The sequence below is a fragment of the Sorghum bicolor genome, chromosome 4, assembly GCF_000003195.3.
Source record: "Sorghum bicolor cultivar BTx623 chromosome 4, Sorghum_bicolor_NCBIv3, whole genome shotgun sequence".
NCBI lineage: Eukaryota > Viridiplantae > Streptophyta > Magnoliopsida > Poales > Poaceae > Sorghum > Sorghum bicolor.
In genome coordinates this window covers 51,696,727-51,717,845 of record NC_012873.2, presented here as the reverse complement: position 1 = coordinate 51,717,845, position 21,119 = coordinate 51,696,727, and the positions used below count along the sequence as shown (strand labels likewise).

The following is a 21,119-nucleotide window of genomic DNA, read 5'->3' as shown; positions in this document are numbered from 1 at the left end:
GTGAAGCCCTGTTCGTGTACTGGTTTGCTTGGTTTGAGCAGGCAAAGCCTGGACCATGCAATAGTTTGTTGTGCTGCTCCCCTGCAGCAGAAAGTTGTTGCCCATCTTCGATAATGAAATGAAATGAAACGTAGCTGCGCTCAGTTCACAAAATTTTTCGTTTTCGGGTCCTATAGCATTTTCGTTTTTATTTGGCAAATATTGTCCAATCATAGAGTAACTCGGTTTAAAAGATTCATCTCGCGATTTACAGTCAAACTGTGCAATTAGTTTTTGTTTTCATCTATATTTAATGTTTCATGCATGTGTCGCAAGATTTGATATGATGGGGAATATTGAAAATTTTTGGATAGTTTTTGGAAACTAAACAAGGCCTTACTCGCTGGAAAATACAATCTCCTGCGCATTATTGGCTGCTGTTTAGCGTGCATACACTAGCATCATGTCATGATACCTGAAGATTACTTAGAACCGGACATGGTAATTCAAATATAAGTGTCCTAGTAGTACTTCGGACACGGCAACGTTCACGTTCAAGGGATGCCGATGATCGGGATGAACGGGAAGAAGACGATGAGAGGCAGTCCTCCAAAACCGAAGGGTGGGCTGTTGCCGCCTCCAGCAAATGGCGGAGGCGACACCGGCGTCGGCACCGCCGGGGCCGTCGGCCTTAGCTCTGGCTCCGGTGGGGCGTTCCCCTGGTTGTGGTGGTGGTCACGGTCGGCCGCCATGGTCGTCGCGACAGCGGAGCTGCCGGTAGCTGCGGCGCACCTTGTGAAGAAGGCGAGGCGGGAGCCCAAGACATACGAGGCGGCGGCGGCGGAGCCAGGCGCCCGCGCCCGTGCCGGGACGACGCGCGCGACCGTGAGCCGCTGTGGCGCGCAGAGCTGCTCCGTGGCGCCGAGGACCCTCGCCGCGCACGGCTGCGAGGCCGAAGAGGCTGACGCTCCTGGCACGGCCACGTCGAAGTTGCCGCCACCGTCGGTCTGCGCCGCGTGCATACCCGCGCCGCCGCCGTCGCCGTTGCCGGCGCATTTCACCGCCACCACCACACCTGTTTACCAAGCACAAAAGGCACCAGCGCGCGCACGTGCATGCATGCATGTCAGGCGCCGCGTGTCGGCCTGGACCTGGCTGACGCGACACAGGGACACAAGTAGCGAGAGCAGACCACCAGTGTAGTGTACTACGCGTACGTACCGGAGAGGTCGTGTCCCGCGGCGCAGTCGAGGCAGGCGACGGAGCCGCGGAGGCGGGGCGCGGCCGCGGCGCTCTCGCAGGGCACCGCGCCGAGCGCGACGGCGAGGAGCGCCCCGACGAGGACGAGGGGAAACCGAGGAGCCATAGGCGATGATCTGCTTGGACAAGGAAAGGTGGCGCGGTCGACAGTTGAGACCGCCTGCACTGCACTGCAACGCTTACCAGATGCATGTGTTGTATCCACCTGCTCAACGCTGTGGCGGGTACTTGTAGTCCCGTCCGAGGAGAGGAGATTGGCTGTATTGAGATCACCGATCACGTACGGCGGCCGCCGGCCGGCCATCATGTAGCGTGGCCACTGGCCAACCAACTTGTCAGCCTCCACCACGGGGGGCACTGGCGCTCAACAGAACTCATCAAGCAACAACGGCATAAATGGCCGAACCTCCCAACAAAAAAGAACAGGAGGGAGGGCGGAAGACGCACAAGTCCACCAACCAAAGGACGTGCGCACGCAAGGCTCTTGGTAGCATCACCAGTACGCCATTGAAGCCATGTAGGCCGTAGCGTGGAGTAAACACACAGCCCGTATTTGGACCAGGCACGCTGGGGCTGCGGGAGCGTGGGAGCGTGGGAGATGGTTTCAGTAACACATCGGGACTATAGGCAATGCACAGATATTAACACAGTTTTTTTTTAGCATTACTTAGGGTCATCAAACGTCGACATTAAACTTTCTACTCAAGGGTTGTGGGTTGATGAAGACTTGAAGAGAGTACAAGCATGGAAGAAGTGGCTTTGGGCTTAATTAAGCTCGTATATCATCCCATGGACTTGTGATGTCGGGCCCATGCAAACTGAGGGACTTCTTTATTTAAAATTATATATATTATATAAGCTTTAGCATCTGCTCAAAAAAAGCTTTAGCACTGTAGACATTTCTTTTTCTTGTTTCTGCAAAACATAGTACTACTAGTACATATGCAGTTACTCATATACATACACAAACACTCACCATACCATACAACTACACAAGTCTTGCTGTCGACAAACATTTCATCTACAATTGAAAGAGTAGCGATGTTAAATTCTAGAATAAGTTTCAGAAAAATACGAGCACCACCGAGAATTTGAACCCGCATATAAAGGTTCCACCACGAGAAAACCTAAATGTGATAATAAATGCTTTCATTTGGTTACTGTTAACCAATATAATGTCCTCATAAAAAAAGTTAAGTTTACTTAGTTTCCATTTATCAATGACTGTCACAAGTCAGCAAGGATGCTCCCTCGCACTCGTATCGACCTCAATACATATGTATTGGGGGTGACAAAATAACTAACTTATACTACAATTCACTCTAACACATGAATTAAGATAGATACAAGTTTAGGCAAATAAGTTCGAAGGGAAAATAACCCATTCTTATCTGTACTAGTAAAGAATTTCTACTTGATTATTACGATTCAAAGATAGAGGGAGGCAAATATCAATTAAGAGCATCATCCGAGCTCAAATCTCGTCTTTTTTTGTGGCTAGTAATATCTACATGTTGTACCCCCACTTGTCATCATAAACAACATTTTCAACATCGATCTTGTCACACTTTTATGTAGCAAACAATTTGCTATTGTGGGGCCAGGTAATAAAAACCAAACAACCCTTCTTGTTCAGCTTCTCCATCCATCTCTTAAACATGGTGCCGTTCATGGAAATATTTCTGCAAGGAATCTTTTATTTATTAAATTAAGATAGGGTTGCTCCAAAATGACTTTTGTTTTCGGAGCCTCTCAGGGTAGGGACGTGTGTAAGGATACGTTGGACCCGAGTTGTCATATAGATATAGATGAAGGTAAAGACCAAGCCAAATGATACAAAGAGCTTGAATTACAAGCCAGAGGGGATATCCATAATTATTATAAAATCAAAACAGATCTCCTCCTTCAGTCCTTCCTTTGGAATCTTGCTTCCCCTCTAGGTTCATCTCCCCTCCTTGAGTCTTTCCTTTGGAATCTTGCTTCCCCTTTACGGTTTATCTCTCCCTAGAGTTATATGCTTCACTTGCTACTTCTCTGAATTGATATCATAATTTTCTCTAGACATTATGTGGATTCTATGGCTCCTTTGTCATTTTTATGAGACTCTTGCTACAGCATATCGACAGTAACCCAACTCGTAAATGGATACAAAAGACTTAGTAGTTACTTTATTATTGCTAATATTCTTCATGTACGAATTGGATTACCGTCGGTATTAGCAATGATAAAATGCCTACCAGTCTTGTTGATCTATGTCACTGTTAGTATTAGCAATAATAAAATGACTATTAGTCTCATTAGTTAAGACAACCCGAAAGACTAAGGCTCAAGCTCCGTTCGCTTATAATAATATTTTTCTCTCACGATAAATCGACGAATAATATTTTCAGTCATAATTTTTCATACCAACGAAAAAGCTCTCATCCATATCTATTGATAGAGACACAGGAACACACAAGAGAGGGAAGATGAAACTGTTGTGGTGAGGTTATACGATCATCTCTGACTACGACTTGTGCAAAACTTTGAATCTGCCACCCGCAGCCTGCAGCGCGTCAACCAAGGAAATCTCGATGCTAGTGTCCGTTGTCGCGAGATTCTTTGCCTTTCCACATTTGTCATCTACCCGCGGTCATGCGGTAACGGCGTAACGCCCTCCGCGTACGGTGTACCCGACCCGCTTTTGCCGTCGCCTATCCAAATCCGTCACAGCCAGGCGCCAGCGGACGGAGGCTTCCATACCGCCCCCCAACAGCCACGCGGCGCTGGGTTGGCCGGCCATGTCCTACCTCGCCGCGCCGCCGGCGGCACCGCCAACGGCGGGAGCGCGCATGCTCCGCGCGGCCGCTCCTTTGCGCCCGACATGGCCGTGTCGGGGCCTGCAGCATTATCACGCGGCGCGGGGGACGACGACGGGACGGGGTGAAGCCTGCTGCGCCCGGCGGCCGCTGGTGCTGCGGCGGTGCTCCCCGACTGGCGAGTCCAGAGCGGCGTCCGGGGACGGCGGCCTCTCCAGGTTGCTTTACCTTAATTCACTGTTGAAATTTCCCCCTTTTCAGTTACGAAATGGTTCGAGGGACGGGGTTGTTGTTGTTGAGCTAGCACTAGCAGCTAGTACTACAAGCTAGTATAGTATGATGAGTTCTTGCTTGCCGGCGGCGGGGATAGCATTAGCATCCACTCGTCAAGTTTGCGACTTTTTGCAGAAGCTGCTTGGGGAAGATATTATATAGTCCCAGTTAGCTTACAGCATATCCACCTCTAATGAGTAATGACATCTGCTGGGGACATCTTCCCAAGATATTTCAATTCCGAGCTTCCTGCTCTAGTTCAAAAATTAGAGTTTATATTAACGCTAAGTTCTGACCTTAGAGGGAAGATCACATCAAAGATTCACCGAGATATATTCATATTAGACATTAGAAATATATCATAAAAAAGATATTTATATGCCAGATCAAATTGATAGATCTGAAGTGCATTATTAACCTTGTAGTGTTGGGGTAATAAAAAACAAAAGTTAATAGCCCTAACTGGTAAGTGCTACTAGAAGTAAGCATCAATATCTTTCTATGGAAACTTAGCTGAACAATAAGTATGCTAATCCGTTCTGGCTCAGCCTTACAGGATCAATCATGTTTCTTTTCTGCAGCTTTTGTATAATTGAAGGTCCAGAGACAATCGAGGACTTCGTTCAAATGCAATCACAAGAGATTGAGGACAACATCAAGAGCCGACGTAACAAAATTTTCCTTCTGATGGAAGAGGTTTTCAGTTTTGCAGATTATGTGTTTCATTTGTCCAATTCTAGCTATCCATTTGTAGCTTTGCTAAGACGACATTGTGAAGTTTCCTGTATGGAAAAATTTATCAGGTTAGACGATTGCGAGTGCAGCAGCGTATCCGAACTTCTGAAAGCAAAGATGCCAACACTGAAGAAAATGAAATGCCTGAGATTCCATCAACTATTCCATTTATGCCTGATGCGGTGACCAACAGCACTTATCTATTTTTTGAGAAATGATCACATTGGCATCTGAAGTTGTTCTAACTTCTGTTAACTTATCTTTTCCTTCCCTCAAAACAGTCACCAAAGACTATGAAGCAACTCTATATGACATCATTCTCTGTCATATCTGGGATAATCATTTTCGGAGGCTTGGTAGCCCCAGTAGTAAGTACATGCGTCACTTTATGGTTGCACTCCCTATTATTTTTACCAGAACCTCTTCTCACTATTAGGTGATATAGTAAGTTTTCCTGAAGAGCTGTCTTTCGATGCAGCTTGAACTGAAATTAGGGCTGGGTGGCACATCTTATGAAGATTTTATTAGGACCTTGCACTTACCTCTTCAATTGAGGTGCTTTGAGGAACCTATCTCTTATAGTGAATTATGTGGCAGTACTTAGAAAAGTGTTTGATGCATTTTTGTTGGCTGCTGTTCAGTCAGGTAGATCCTATAGTGGCATCATTTTCAGGTGGTGCAGTTGGTGTTATCTCAGCTTTAATGTTGGTTGAAGTGAGAAATGTCAGGCAGCAAGAGAAGAAAAGATGCACATATTGCCATGGGACTGGTACAAACAAAATACTTTTCAACTACCTGACCCAAGCATAGCTCAGTCATTACTAATACATGATTCACCTTCCAAATAAAAATGGAATATCCCTGAAAGATTCTACACTAACACTAACTAGCTTGAGCCTTAAATTTACTCTGATGACTAATCTTGCTTCTGCAATATAGGATACTTGCCATGTGCTCGCTGCTCTGCTAGTGGGATGTTATTGAACACAAAGCACTTTTCATTATTGGGGCATAATATGTGGTCAATGAAAGGAAGGTGTCAGAATTGTTCTGGAGCTGGAAAGGTATTCTATATATTGCCGTTGTGTTTCACAATAGTCGGTTTGATGCATTCTAGAAGATTTGAACAATAGAAAAGTTGATCGGACTTGAGGTACTGCCTTTAGGTAAAATGAGGAGGTGATACCACAGATCAAACACATACTTTATGCTTAAATTCAATGTTGCACAGAAATCGTCTGAGTCTTGTTTGAAATAAAAAGTATTGCATAGAGTTCTTGTGGGAGTGCATATGGGAATTCCTGGTTGCAGATTAGAAAGGGCATTCCATATCATCTTGCACAAGTAACATGTTTGCCTCCATAAAGTATAAATTTCCTTTATTGTTGCATCTCCATGTTTCCCAGGTGATGTGCCCGACGTGCTTGTGCACAGGAATGGCGATGGCAAGTGAGCATGATCCACGGATTGACCCTTTTGATTAGGTTGATATGACAATATGTTTTCATTTGTTTTGTTGCAAATATGTTACCGATAACAGCAGTAGATTCATGTTTGTATTGTATGTACGTTCGGTTTGTGACGAGTTGAATCAATCTCTCCATACATTAGCTAAGGTTGCCTGCAGCTCACTTGGTGTGTTATCTATATATGATATACTGTTCCAGTTTTTAGTATAATATGACAGTTTGGCCGAGTGGTCTAAGGCGCCAGATTTAGGCTCTGGTCCGAAAGGGCGTGGGTTCAAATCCCACAGCTGTCAATTTTTTTGATATATATTTTAAAATATCATTCTTTTTAATTTTATTTAAAAGTTGCTATGTTAAAGCCATACACAATCTATCTAGAGATATTTTAAAATATCGTTATTTTTTATTTTATTTAAAAGTTGCTATGTTAAAACCATACACAATCTATCTAGTCTACTGCAGAACAAAAGGGATGCACACGCTCATGTCCCCCTGTGATGACTTCTGTCCTTCATGCCTCGCTTATTCATAAAAATTTTTGGATTTAGGTCTTGTTTACCGATTTAGGCCTTGTTTAGTTTATCCAAAATCTAAAAACTTTTTAAGATTTTCTATCACATCAAATCTTGCGGCACATGTATGGAGCATTAAATATAAATAAAAAAATAATTAGTTACATGGTTTGCTTGTAAATCGTGAGACGAATCTTTTGAGGTCTTGTTTAGCTGTTGGGATGAAATTTTTTAGGTACTGTAGCACATTCGTTTGTATTTGACAATTATTGTTCAGTTATGGACTAACTAGGCTCAAAAAGTTTGTCTCATAAATTACTGGCAAACTGTGCAATTAGTTATTATTTTTATTTATATTTAATGCTCCATACATGCCGCAAGATTTGATGTGATGGGAAATCTTGAAAACTTTTTTGTTTTGTGGTGGAACTAAACAAGGCCTAGCTACATTTTGTTTTATTTGTCAATTAGTGTCCAATTATAGACTAATTAGTCTAAAAAAGATTCGTCTCGCGATTTATAACTAAACTGTGTAATTAATTTTTATTTTGTCTACATTTAATGCTTCATACATGTGTTGAAGAGATTCATATGATGAATGAAAAGTTTTTAGGTAGGGAACTAAACAAGGCTTCAGTTTTTTTTGTTTTTTTGGGTGGGGCTGAAGAGTCACCCCATCTAGGCCTTGTTTACTTGCAAAATTTTTTGGAAAATATGAATAGTACCACTTTTGTTTGTATTTGACAAATATTGTCTAATTATAGACTAACTAGGATCAAAAAATTCGTCTCGTAAATTAAATGCAAACAGTGTAATTAGTTATTTTTTTACTTATATTTAATGTTCTATGTATGTGCACAAGATTTGATGTGACGGGGAATCTGAAAAATTTTACAAATTTTTTTGAAACTAAACAAGGCCTAAGGGAATATTTTATAGTGTGATGTCTTTGACTCTAGCTTGACTTTAAAGGAAACACCACTAGAACTGGGTCGTCTCATTTCATCTCACTTGGTCTCTCCAACTAAACACTATATAAGTATCACACCATGGTGGACAGGTTGCGCGCCCAGGTATTAGTATGGTAGATTGGTTCACATATATCCGACTCGAACTCATGCCCTCCTTGTCCTAACTCAAGCTCATGACCCATGCCGACATGAGGTAGGACCATTTCTAGCGATGATGAATACGGAGCTTGATTCTAATTCGTATTGGGTCGTATTCTACATATCTCACATGTGATTCGAACTCATGATTCGTAGTCATATGAGTTAGAACAACCCACATCTAATAATGATACAGAGTCCGATTCATATATGTATTGGGTTCTATTGCAACACATGAACATGTTTCCTAGTTAAAACAACAATTAAAATAAAAAGGCTAAAATTAAAAAATCTAGACATTGAACACTACTTTTCATTTGAGGAAGAATAAGAAGTACGACAGGGCTCAATGCAAATGTATAAGAGATAGAGAAGTATAAAAACTTTTAGGATGATTTAGAAATAGTCCAGAATTTCTGATGTAAGATTATAGGAGCGAGACTTGAAAATTGTTGGAGAAGATCAACAAATATACTGTCATCACCTAATTGGGCCCCCAAAATGGGCTCAGCAGGCCTGCGGGAGCCCACGACCTGGCCTCGTCTAGAAACCAGAGGTGCTCCTTGCACGACAGAGGGACGCGCAACCAGTAGGGGGCAACGCCACAGCCGACCTCACAACTCTCAACATCCGAGGAGATCCAGAATAAAATAGAAAAGTAAAAAAGGTAGGAAAATAAATAAGAGATTTGCCTAGATAAAATAGATTACAATTTATTAGAAAATAAATAGTTTACTCATAATAAAAACTGTCAAATATATAAAGACTCTCTTCCTAGTTTCTTAGAGGATAATTTTAGATAGCTTAGGGGCTATAGGACTATAAATACAAGGACGATGTGACATTTTAATCTTAAGCAAGAAGTGGGCTTCGGCTCCTTATTTCTCTTTCCTCTCTTCTAAGCCTCGGTCTCCTCTCTATCTCTCTAGTTGCTGCCTCCTTGACCTGCGCTCGCCCCTACACACGCCGCCGCCCAGCCTTGCAGCCGGTGCATCAGTGCCGTAACGGCCACCCACCCTAGCACTACTGCCAATCTTCTACAACGCAGCCACCCTCATTTGCCGCCCATGCCCCTGCCTAACCGCGCCCAACCGACCCTGGGAAACGATCATCACATATACTCCTATCTTTTTTAGCCTGCATGAAAAACCCGTTGAATTATTAGTTGATTTTTGGAACTATAGGAGACGCTCTTACTCTCACCCCAAATCCTAGTTGTCACAACCAAAAAATATTGGGCATGTTTGGAAGAGCTCCAGCAGCTCTAGATCAACCGTGGAGTAGCTCCACTATATATTTTGGGTTTCATCCAAGTATTTCTATCACATGTAATCGTAAAAATATCTAGAAAGAAAATTGAAAAAAGCTCACCTTCTTCGGTAGGTACCACGTGGGGAGTGCCCATCGCGGTGGATAGTCGACCATGGTGGTGGTTGTCATACTCGGATGTAAAAGAGCATTCGGGTGCCAAATCACATGTGCGCTAGGATCTCAAATTCACACACATGGATTGACATCATCAATGGTACAAAACACAGTGTTCAAATGAATTACATAAATGAGTATAAAGTATCATTATTACAAGCCAATGGATCAAAGTACGAACGGGAAGCATAAACTAAATTGTTTCATAATATAAAGAGAAACTAAAGACGCCGACGTAGCAGGACCACCTTGCCACAGGAAGGTCGACGGCAGAATCACACGAGCCTAACAACTAGGCGACTCAGGGTAGTCCTCAGGGAAGTCACAATTGTACTCTGGTTCGTCCGAGCAACCTTTAATGATTATAGCAAGGGTGAGTTTATGTCGAACTCAGCAAGCACAGACGGAAAGTAATGACATGCAAGACTTAAAACAAGGTAAAGCTGACTTGGTTTGATTGCGGTAGCAATTTTAGTTGATCACTGAAAGCCCTAGTTTGGTTTTGGATAATTGATGAAACCCTAGTACTAATCTCTATACTAAGTGTGTGTAGACTTAATGAGATTGGTACATGCCAAGCGATGGAGCAAGAGATGATCATGGTGATGATGGTGATGACCACAAGATGATCAAGTGCTCAACTTGGAAAAGAAGAAAGAAAAAAACAAAATTCTATGGAGTTCAAGGCAAAGGTATTGCTTAGGATTTTAGTTTTGGTGATCAAGACACCATAGAGGGTGTGATCACATTTAGGATTATAGCCGTACTATAAAGAGGGGAATTCTTTGGCTAAGCGGTTATCAAGTGCCACTAGGTGTTATTGTTCATGTGCATGCAATTAGAACCTAGTGAGCTAACTTAACTCCTTTGAAAAAAAATGTTTGTGAAAAAGCTAACACACGTGCACATGTTAGTTTACACATTGTGGTGCTGGCACACTTTGAGAAGGAGATCGAGTTTGAAGGGTAGAGAGAGGATCGGCGGGATTCGGCGCTTTTTGAGAAAATGAAGAGCATATTTACTATTGCGTGTTGGTATTTTAAACGCAAACAGAAAAATCCGCAAGCGCACGGATACCAATGTAGCTTTCACCCGGGAGTATTCCAGAGTATCGATTTTCCACAGGGAACGTGAGTGTACTAATTAAGATTTAAGATCGCCCAAGGATAATTATTTTTGGTGGAAGGAGAGAAAGTTTCCTAAGAGTTCTCTAGTTGATATAAGAATCAAGAATTACTTCAAAGATTATTTATTTCGGGACATCATAACACTAACCACAGAAAGAGAGATGAGAAGGGGGCTAGGAAGCTCTGACTACGGTCCTACAAACACCGATCCGAACGAGGTGGAATACGTCGACCGTTAGAGCTGTCACTACCCTAGGGTTACCACAACAATCTGCAGGATTGGGTGCAATTCCACGTAATTACAAGACTAAACACCACGTCTAATCTATTAATTACTACTCTAACGTTGCAAATACTAGAGCACTTGATGCAAGCAGGAATCCAATAAATAACTTGAATGTAAATAAAAGTAATTAAAGAACTCAGGAATTATGAATTGAAGAACTTGGAGAACGATGAAGAACGAACCAGTTGCTGCAAAAGTACAATGTTGAGGAAGATCCGATAGATCCGGCTCCTCCTCCGCTCTCTTCTTCTCTCTCCCTATTTTCTACATTACAACTAGAACTAACTAGAACTAGAACTAGATGAACTAGAACTAGAACTAGAACTAGATGAACTAGAGGGATCCTCTCTACTTGGATAAATAATTGAAACCCTAGCTTTGATTCTGTAGAAGAGATATCTCCTCTAGGGGCCAGGGGACCTGCTTATATAGCCCCTCCAAATGAATGTGGGCCGTCGGATCAAACCGACCTTAATCGCATGGTTTTCCTTGATCCTCAAAGGCGGTGGAGCATAATCCGCGAGACTCAGCCTGATTGGCTGCTAAGCTAGGGCGGGAGCCCAAGGGGGGAGGGCGGGCACCCTGTCCCCGGGCTCGCTCGGCCTCCCGTTCGTTCTCGTGGCTTCTGGAGTCTTCTAGATGATAGAAAATTGGCGCACACGTTAATATCTCTATGTAAACCCGACGTGTGGGCCTTTCCTCCATATTTCCTGATAACCCCCTGCAGAAATAGACAAACACCAAAACTCATGGAATTCTGTCAAATAAAACTCTAAGTCTAGGTGTCGGTTGCATTTGGATCCTTTTCCATGATTAGTTGACGGTTAAATGTGAGCATTAAGGACCGTCAACAAGCTCCCCCAAGCTTAACCTTTGCTCGTCCCTAAGCAAAGCTAAAATCAGCAAGAAAACAGAGGTTACTTTTATGCCTCTTACTACAGGGTTTTTAAGTTATCACTAAGGTCTTAAGTGATTGAAAAACAGAACGATCAAGTCAAGCACTATGTCTCAAGTTCTTCTGTCTTACCTTTGTTCTGGAGTTTTTTGTAATTTTCCAAAATAAAACTGAGGCATTTGTCTTCTTCTCGAAAGATATATATGTAGAGCTTTAAAAGTTTTAGCATACTTACTTTGCATTTTGCTATGTCAATGCTCGGAGCAAGGGAGAGGAATGTCATACTCTAGATCAAGACCTTTGACCTTTTTGAAAAGTTTGTCATCTCTTACTGGCATATTGCTTATTAGAGGGACCATGGGCTATCATTTTTTTCTTTCTTTTTTTAGTCTCTCTCTTTGTTTTTCAAGTGGGCACCAAGTACCCCTAATTCTACTGTCGGACACGTGTCTATTTTTTCCACTCAGGTGGGTATCTTTGTACCCCTAATTCTACTTCGGACACTTGTCCATTTTTACCTCTCGTCTCACTCTTTTTTTTCGAATCAAATTTTTGCATAGTCCCATGCCTCTAACGCAATAATACTTCGGAAGAGTGAATCTTTTATATTTTTAAAACAAAAAGATCTTGATCTTTAGAGCATGATAATTCTCTCAACCAAAACTACAAGAATTAACAATGGCTTAAACAAAGCAAGTGCCCACAGTTTTAATATTTATATCTTATAAGACTCTAGGTATTATGTCAAACAAGATCTCATTCATTTTTTTTGAATTTTTAGATTTTCAAAAGATAAAATCTCTAGAACTCTAGCGAAACTTGAAACAAGTTAAATAGTAGCTCAGACCTTCTCATATCATGTTTGTCAATTACCTACACTTGGATTAAACTTTCTTTTTATTTTATTTAAAACTTAGGATTACACAAAACTATTTTATATTACTCAAAAGAAAAACTTTGTTTGGTTTCATGGTTATGCATTTTTTTTATTTATTTCTGAATACTAGTAAATAAAACCAAGAAAGAAAAGTAATACTTATCTAGATACACGTGGGGGTGCCTCCCCCAAGCTGGATGTTGACATAGTCGTTCACTCTTGTGGCTTGCATGTTCGGTCTCACTCTTCTTAAGCCTCAAAATCCTGCACAACCCAAATAGACAACAAAACTCGTGGAGCATGTTTAGGGTTAGGTAATTGTCTAGAGCTTATGAGAGCTTAATATGAGAATTCTATGAACTCAATCACATCAAGTTCCTCTACCTGGTTGTTTTGTGGCTCGAGATAGATTTTCAAGCGTTGACCATTTACCTTAAAAGTGTTACCTATGTCATCTTGGATGGTAATGGCTCCATGAGTTGAAGTGTCAATAACCTTGTATGGTCCATCCCACTTACTTCGTAGCTTACCATGCCCAAAGAGCTTATCTCTTGAATGAATAGTAGAACCTTATCTCCAGGCTTAAACTCCTTGTGCTTGATTCTCTTATCATGCCATCGTTTTGTTCTCTCTTTATAGATCCTTGAATTGTGGTAGGCTTTCTCTCTCCATTCTTCTAGCTCAGATAGTTGCATCAGACGATTCTCGCTAGCGAGGTGGAGATCCATGTTCCATTTCTTGAGTGCCCAATGAGCCTTAAACTCTACTTCCACAGGCAAATGACAAGTTTTTCCATATACAAGTTGATAAGGTGACATGCCTATGGGTGTTTTGAATGCAGTTCTATATGCCCAAAGTGCATCAGGAAGTTTGTCCTTCCACCCCTTACCCATCTCATCTATGGTCTTTTGTAAAATATTTTTGATTTGTTTGTTAGATGTTTCGACTTGACCACTAGTCTGAGGATGGTATGGTGTTGCGACGTTGTGTCAAACTCCATGATCGGCTAGGTACTTCCGAAAGATTTTGTCGATGAAGTGGGAACCTCCATCGCTTATAACTATCCGGGGTATACCAAAGCGAGGAAAGATTACTTCATGGAACATTCTCTTGGCATGTTTTGAATCAGCTGATCGACAAGGTAGGGCTTCTACCCATTTTGGACACGTAGTCCATAGCTACTAAGATATACTCGCAATTCCCGGACATAGGGAATGGCCCCATGAAATCAATGCCCCATGCATCGAAAAATTCTACTTGAAGATTATTTGTGAGAGGCATTTCATTTCGTGAGTTGATATTCCCATGTTTTTGACATCGGTGGCATCTCCTGACAAAGTCCTTTGTATCTTCATACATCGTTGGCCAGAAAAAGCCACTTTGCCAAATTTTAGCATGTGTCTGGAATGCTCCATAGTGTCCTCCATATGGCGAGGCATGGCATCTTTCCATAATTTGAGTAGCCTCAGCCATAGGAACACACCTTCTCAAGAGTCTATCAGCGCAGACTCGGAAAAGATATGGCTCATCCCAAAGGTGGAAACGACTATCGTGAAGCAACTTCCTTTTGTTTGTACCAGGTGGGACATAGCCTTTTACTTTAAAGTTTACGATGTCTGCGTACCATGGATCTGCATGTGTTATCTTAAGCAGAGTGTCATCCCTTAGGTAGTCATTTATGGGAAACTCATCATGTGTTTCCTTATATTGAAGCCTAGACAAGTGGTCGGCTACGGAATTCTCTACTCTCTTCCTATCTCGGATTTGTATGTCAAAGTCTTGGAGTAGAAGAATCCATTGAATTAGATGAGGCTTAGCATCTTTCTTAGTGAGGAGGTACTTGAGAGCAGCATGGTCTGAATAGATGATTATCTTTGCCCCCACTAAGTAAGATCTAAACTTGTCTATAGCAAAGACAATAGCCAAAAGCTCTTTTTTAGTTCTAGTGTAATTGAGTTGTGGTCCAGACAAGGTTTTGCTAGCGTAGGATATGGGATAATGCTTTTTATCCTTGGTTTGTCCTAAAACGGCACTAACCGCAAAATCGCTAGCATCACACATGATCTCGAAAGGAAGATTCCAATCAGGTGGTTGGATAATCGGGGCTAAGATGAGTGCTTTATTAAGAATTTGAAAAGACTCATGATACTCATCACTAAAGATGAAAGGTGCATCCTTAGCTAGGAGACTAGTTAGGGTTCTAGCAATTTGAGAGAAATTCTTGATAACACGTCTATAGAACCCTGCATGTCCCAAAAAGCTATGGATTCCTTTCACATTCGTGGGAGGTGGAAGTTTTTCAATAACTTCAATCTTTGCTTTGTCCACCTCTATACCACGTTCGGACACTTTATATCCTAGCACTATTTCTTCCTGAACCATAAAATGGCATTTCTCCCAGTTCAGGATTAAGTGTTTTTCTTCACATCGCTGCAAGACTCTATCTAAATTCTCCAAACAATGATCGAAGGTTTTGCCATAAACGGTAAAATCATCCATGAAAACCTCCATGATCTTCTCAATCATGTCCGAGAAAATAGACATCATGCACCGTTGGAAAGAAGCTGGAGCATTGCACAATCCAAACGACATTCGTCGGTATGCATAAGTTCCATACGGGCATGTAAAAGTAGTCTTTTCTTGGTCATCAGGGTGGATTGGGATTTGGTGATATCCAGAATAACCATCAAGGAAACAAAAGAAAGAGTGGTTTGCAAGCCGTTCCAACATTTCATCAATGAAGGGTAATGGAAAGTGATCCTTCTTTGTAGCCTTGTTGAGTTTTCGATAGTCAATACACATACGCCACCCAGTGACAATTCGTTGAGGGATGAGTTCATTCTTCTCATTCCTAACAACCGTCATTCCTCCTTGTAAGGTCCTAATATGGCTAGAGGTGAGGTGAATAGCCTATTTAAAAATTCTACAAACTCACTAGAGCAAGAGGTTAGTAAATAACAAAGCGAAGCTTTTTGCTCTAGCTCTAGAAGGGTGTTTGCAAGCCACCTATCCCACAATTCTAGTTGATATAATCACTAGGCACACAAGAGCTATGTCACTACTTACACTAGAAAGCCACCTAAAGTTTCTATACAAGTAAGTAAGCTACTCTAGTTTGTGGGAATGTAAAAGAGTGGATGAGAAAATTATACCACCGAGTAGGGGATGAACCAATCAGCAATATAAACAATCAAGCACCGGGAGAATGGCAATCAAACACAATTGAGACACCAATTTTTCTCCCGAGGTTCACGTGCTTGCCGGCACGCTACGTCCCCGTTGTGTCGACCAACACTTGGTGGTTCGGTGGCTAAGAGGTGTAGCACGAACCTCGTCCTCACTAGGACACCACAAGAACCTACCCACAAGTGAGGTAACTCAATGACACGAGCACTTTACTAGAGTTACCTTTCGGATCTCCGCCGGGGAAGGTACAAGACCCCTCACAATCATCGGGAGATGGCCACGAACAATCACCAACTCGTGCCAATCCTCCTCCGCTCCTCCAAGCCGTCTAGGTGGCGGCAACCACCAAGAGTAACAAGAAAACCGCAGCCAAATCGATCCCCAAGTGCCACTAGATGCAATCACTCAAGCAAATGCACTTGGAATCACTCCCAATCTCACAAAGATGTTTAATCTATGATGGAGATGAGTGGGAGGAGTTTGCTTAGGCTCACAAGGATGTCAAGTATGTTAGAATGCCAAGAGAGTAAGCCCTAAGCCGGCCAACACGTATTTATAAGCCCCTCAAACAAATAGAGCCGTTGGCTCTTTTCACTGGGCAAAACAAGGGGTCACCGGACGCTCTTAAAGGGGCACCGGACGCTCAAACCCCCGCGTCCGGTGCTCCAAAAACGGCCACGTGTCAGCTTTTTGAAACTCAGCGTCGAAGTCTAACGGTAACCTGCAAAGCACCGGACGCTGAGCAAGTTATCACCGGACGCGTCCGGTGTACACTGGTCCTAAACACAGAGAGGTCTACAGAAACACAGGGTCACCAGACGCTGAGCACCGGTCCTAAACATAGAGAGCTCTGCGAAACGCTCAGATCACCGGACGCACACCACCGGACGCTCCCTGAGCGTCCGGTGCTTCCAGTCAAACACACCGGCCAAAGTCAGATAGCACCGGACGCACAAACAGGAGCTCCCCTACGTCCGGTGTTCACCGTCCAGTGCTTAACCCTAGCACCACAGCACACCGGACGCACAGCCTATGCATTCGGTGCCTCAACGGCCAGCGTCCGAGAAACACTCGCGTGACTTCTCCAAATTTCCCACTGGCGCAATAGAAAATATGCACTTTATTTTCTCAAAAAGCGCCAAATCCCGTCGAGCAAGCTCGGTGGGAGGGAGAGAGGAACCCATCCTCTCTTTACCCTTCAAACTTCAACTCCCTTCTCAAAGTGTGCCAACACCACAATGTGTAAACCAACATGTGCACATGTGTTAGCATTTTCACAATCATTTTCTTCGAAGGAGTTAAGTTAGCTCACTAGGTTCTAAATGCATGCACAAGAACAATGACACCTAGTGGCACTTGATAACCGTTTAGCCAAAGAATTCCCCTCTTTATAGTACGGCTATCTATCCTAAATGTGATCACACCCTCTATGGTGTCTTGATCACCAAAACCACAACCCTAAGCAATACCTTTGCCTTGATCTCCATAAGGTTTTGTTTTTCTCTTTCTTCTTTTCCACGTTGAGCACTTGATCATCTTGTGGTCATTGTCACACCCATATTTTAAGAACAAAATCGGATGCATAAAAGACTCATATGTGCCCCAGGAATAGTCGCACACATAAGTAGACAAATCTCAAATGTACCATTGCAGTGTTTATTACATAGCAGAATATATATTGAATCACATAGTCTCATACAAAAATGATAGCATAAAGTAAACAACGCTCTCGACGGAAGCTCCACACAGGGACACTGTTGACTGGTTGACTCCAAACCTAGTACTCATACCGATAATCCTCATTCCAGTCATCTTCATTATCATACCCTGAGGTGTTGGGAAATTGCAAGAGTGAGCACATATCGTACTCAACAAGTATAACCAGGGGTTCATGAGGCTCAAATAGCTGACACTGGTTTGACTGCATTTAGCTTTTAATAGTGGATAGCATGTTCATAATTAAATAGCAATTGTCAAGGAAGCATAAATAATCCATTAATCCCATGATCATGTGTAAGCATAATTAATCCATTGCATAAACGATAATCAAATGAACATAACAACTTAATAAGCTCATCGTCGGCGCAGCAAGAACCCCCAAGGCCGCTCATAACCGTGAGCACGGCTAGTATACCAGTTTTACACTCTGCAGAGGCTGTACATCTTTACCCATGAGTCATGATTTACCCTTTCGCCCGAGGTAGCTAATCTCTTAACCCCCTTCCTAGGGAGGTCGGCAGGGATCACTATGAAGCCTTTCAAAAGTTCGTCTAACAAGTTAGGGCCACAAGGTTTCCTTTGCGCGCAGATATAGAGCCCCCCTTCCGATGGCACAATGACTCGCAGCCTATACTCATACAGACAGAGGCCACACTATACCCAAAACGGTTCAGCCCCTCCGCCCTTTCGGGTAACCTCTAACAAGCTAGAAAAGTGCTTCATACTGAGCTAAAGCCAGAGCCATTATAGCCCTCATGGTTGCACTGTTGTCCCGGTGATCACTTACAGACAAGATCTCATACAGTTATATGTGTCATTCTTTTATGTTCATTGCATAGCTATTAATCATCTTACAAGATCATGGATTATCTCAAGCACTAGCACATCTACAACAAATGCATATCAAGTAGGTAGCAAGGAATCCAAGTAACAATCATCTATGATTTTGCTAAGGTCGTCAAGGTGGAAGCATGCATATGATATATATTGTATTAATTGTGTATAGGTAATCAAGGATGATCCCAAGTTATACTTGCCTTGCTCAAAGCTCTCTTGAGCCTGCTGGTCCTCAAAAGCTTGGTCTTGGTCACCAACGTACAGCTCACCGTCTATTCCCAAACATCAATCAACAACACGCAATCCAATGGAGACAATCATACACAAAGCAAACAAGGTATAATTAGAACATTACACCAAACAGTGGTAAAACAAATATAAAAGTTTATCAAAATATTCTACGCAGCGCTACGATCACACAAACGTAAAGTTCACGAAAATCGGAATTAAAACGTGAAAGATATGAATTTTCTAAGATTTCCTATAAAGAAATAATTAATTAAATGCTACTGCAGAATTAAAAAGTTTCAAAACAGTAAACTAATATTTCTAACATGTAGAGCTCGTTGAAACGAATCTAACGAAATTTGGATGGACAAAAACGGAGTTAAGATGAATATTTTATGAGCATTATAAAATTGATGGCAAAGCTGTAAATAACCGAAAGCGTATTTGGCCGTAACCGAACGTAAATACGCTTTCAACACAACGAAACGTAATCTGTTCCAGGACGCCAGGGACCGCGGGGTAAATAACAAATCTTTCCGGGGACTCTTTATGAAGATTCACTGCGAACAGGTAAGTTCTAATCTCGGCCGTTGATCGTCGGTTGGATGGCTAGCAGGCCTTCGGTTGGATGGCTAACAGCCCTTCGGAACGCAGGGTCGTCGTCCGGCCGGAGGTCGCTCGGTGGCGCCATGGCCACCGTCCGGAAGCTCGCCGGCGTCGTCCGGCTTCCCGTTTCCGAGCGCCGTTTCTAGAAAGAAAAGCACCGAGAGTTGGAGAATCACTTCGCGAACTCACCTAGACGGTCTACTCTAGCCGAGAAACAAGCAGGCCTTGGTTTCGCGGCAAGGAAGGAGAGCTCGCCTCGGCGAGATCCAAAGCACAAGAAAAACAGCGGCTAGGGCACGGTTTGGCAACTAGAAGCAAAGAGGGGGTCGCGGGGGCGAGCACCAGGCTTTATAGGGTCTCGGTTTGCGCAGTTGACAACAAATCGCGGATTTCCTGGGATCGAGCTCGGCATGGAATCGGGTCCTGCTCAGACTCGAGGAAGGGGATGGTGACTCGCTGACACGCGGGCCCCGGAGGTCAGCGAAAGAGAGGGCGGGGCCCGGCTGTCGGCCAGAGAGAAGAGAGGGGAAAATCAGCGCGCGGGCTTCCTGGGCCGCACTGGGCCGAGGCGAGGGGGAAGGGGATGCTCGGGCTGCAGCCTGGGAGGCTTCCTTTCTCTTTTTTTTTCCTATTTCCAATTTCCTTTTCTGTTTTGTTTTATTCTCTTTTTTTTCAAAGCCTTTTTCAAAAAGGATTTTGAGGACAATTAAATATAAACCAAATACAATCAACACAAAATAAAATATGTCTCAGCATGAATGCACATTCATGTTTCTAAACTTATAATAAATTTTATTTTCCACAAAATTATTTAAGTGCTAAATTTAAATGCTCTCAAAAATACTTAATTAAATCAAATTAAATCCTATTAATCCGAAATCAAATTTTGGGTGTTACAGTCATCACCATCATCACCATGATCATCACTTGTTCCATCACTTGGCATGTACCAACCTTATTTAGTCTACACACACTTAGCATAGAGGTTAGTACTAGGGTTTCATCAATTATCCAAAACCAAACTAGGGCTTTCACTCCTTTCTTTGGCACTACTTGGACAGGGCTAACCCACTCACTATGTGGCACATGATAAATAATCCCAGCATGATAGAGTTTGAGGACCTCTTTCTTAACAACCTCTCGCATAGCATTGTTAATTCTCCGTTGTGGTTCCCTTGAAGGTGTAAAATTGGGATCAATAGGGATACAATGAGTGCAGAGAATGGGACTAATGCCCGTGAGATCTTCGAGAGAGTAGCCAACTGTTGATCTATGCCTTTCAAGAATAGTGACAAGTTGTTGTGTTTCATAATCGGAAAGCTTGTCACTGATAATTACTGGAGTTTTTGGGTTGTTGTGCAAAAAGACATATCTAAGGCCAGAAGGAAGAGGTTTTAACTCTATTGAAGGAGGTGAAGGTTGTTCATTTTTGTCTAGCTCAACGGGTTCTACCAACTCTTCTTCTTCTTGAACAAAGTGTTCATGATTAAAGAATGGTTGGGTCATCTCCTCTTGAGTCAGCATTAAGATCTCCTCAATAGGATCTCGTTCAAGTTTGGGTTCCACTATCGTGTTAATTGATCTAGCAAGAGGAACAACAATAGTGGAATTCCCAACCTTGAAGTCTAAATGACCTCGTTGTGGTTGTTCTTGTAGAAGTTTCATGATTGGTCTGCCAATCAAGAGGGGAATCTCCAGTATGTCAAAAATGTGAAAATCTAGACATATTCCAGAGTCCTTGATTCTAACAGGAACTGCCCTTAATACCCCATGGCTTTCTAGAATTAATCCAGATGGA

The 21,119-nt window shown here is 42.6% G+C and overlaps 2 protein-coding genes and 1 non-coding gene across 3 annotated transcripts; 2 read left to right on the top strand and 1 right to left on the bottom strand.

Annotated features, from left to right (window-relative positions):
* Positions 376-1,421, bottom strand: LOC8064224. Its single transcript, XM_002452168.2, has 2 exons — positions 1,201-1,421; positions 376-1,054 (listed from the first exon to the last, which is right to left on the bottom strand). Exons 1-2 carry the CDS (start codon positions 1,343-1,345, stop codon positions 534-536), a joined length of 666 nt encoding a protein of 221 aa, XP_002452213.1. The 5' UTR covers positions 1,346-1,421; the 3' UTR covers positions 376-533.
* LOC8064223 (protein ORANGE-LIKE, chloroplastic) lies at positions 3,934-6,676 on the top strand. Its single transcript, XM_002453893.2, has 8 exons — positions 3,934-4,255; positions 4,892-5,006; positions 5,114-5,227; positions 5,327-5,413; positions 5,524-5,600; positions 5,687-5,814; positions 5,985-6,109; positions 6,452-6,676. The coding sequence occupies exons 1-8, from the start codon at positions 4,020-4,022 to the stop codon at positions 6,527-6,529; spliced, it is 960 nt and encodes a 319-aa protein (XP_002453938.1). The 5' UTR covers positions 3,934-4,019; the 3' UTR covers positions 6,530-6,676.
* TRNAL-UAG lies at positions 6,728-6,807 on the top strand. The gene has a single exon. It is a non-coding gene; the product is annotated as a tRNA-Leu (tRNA).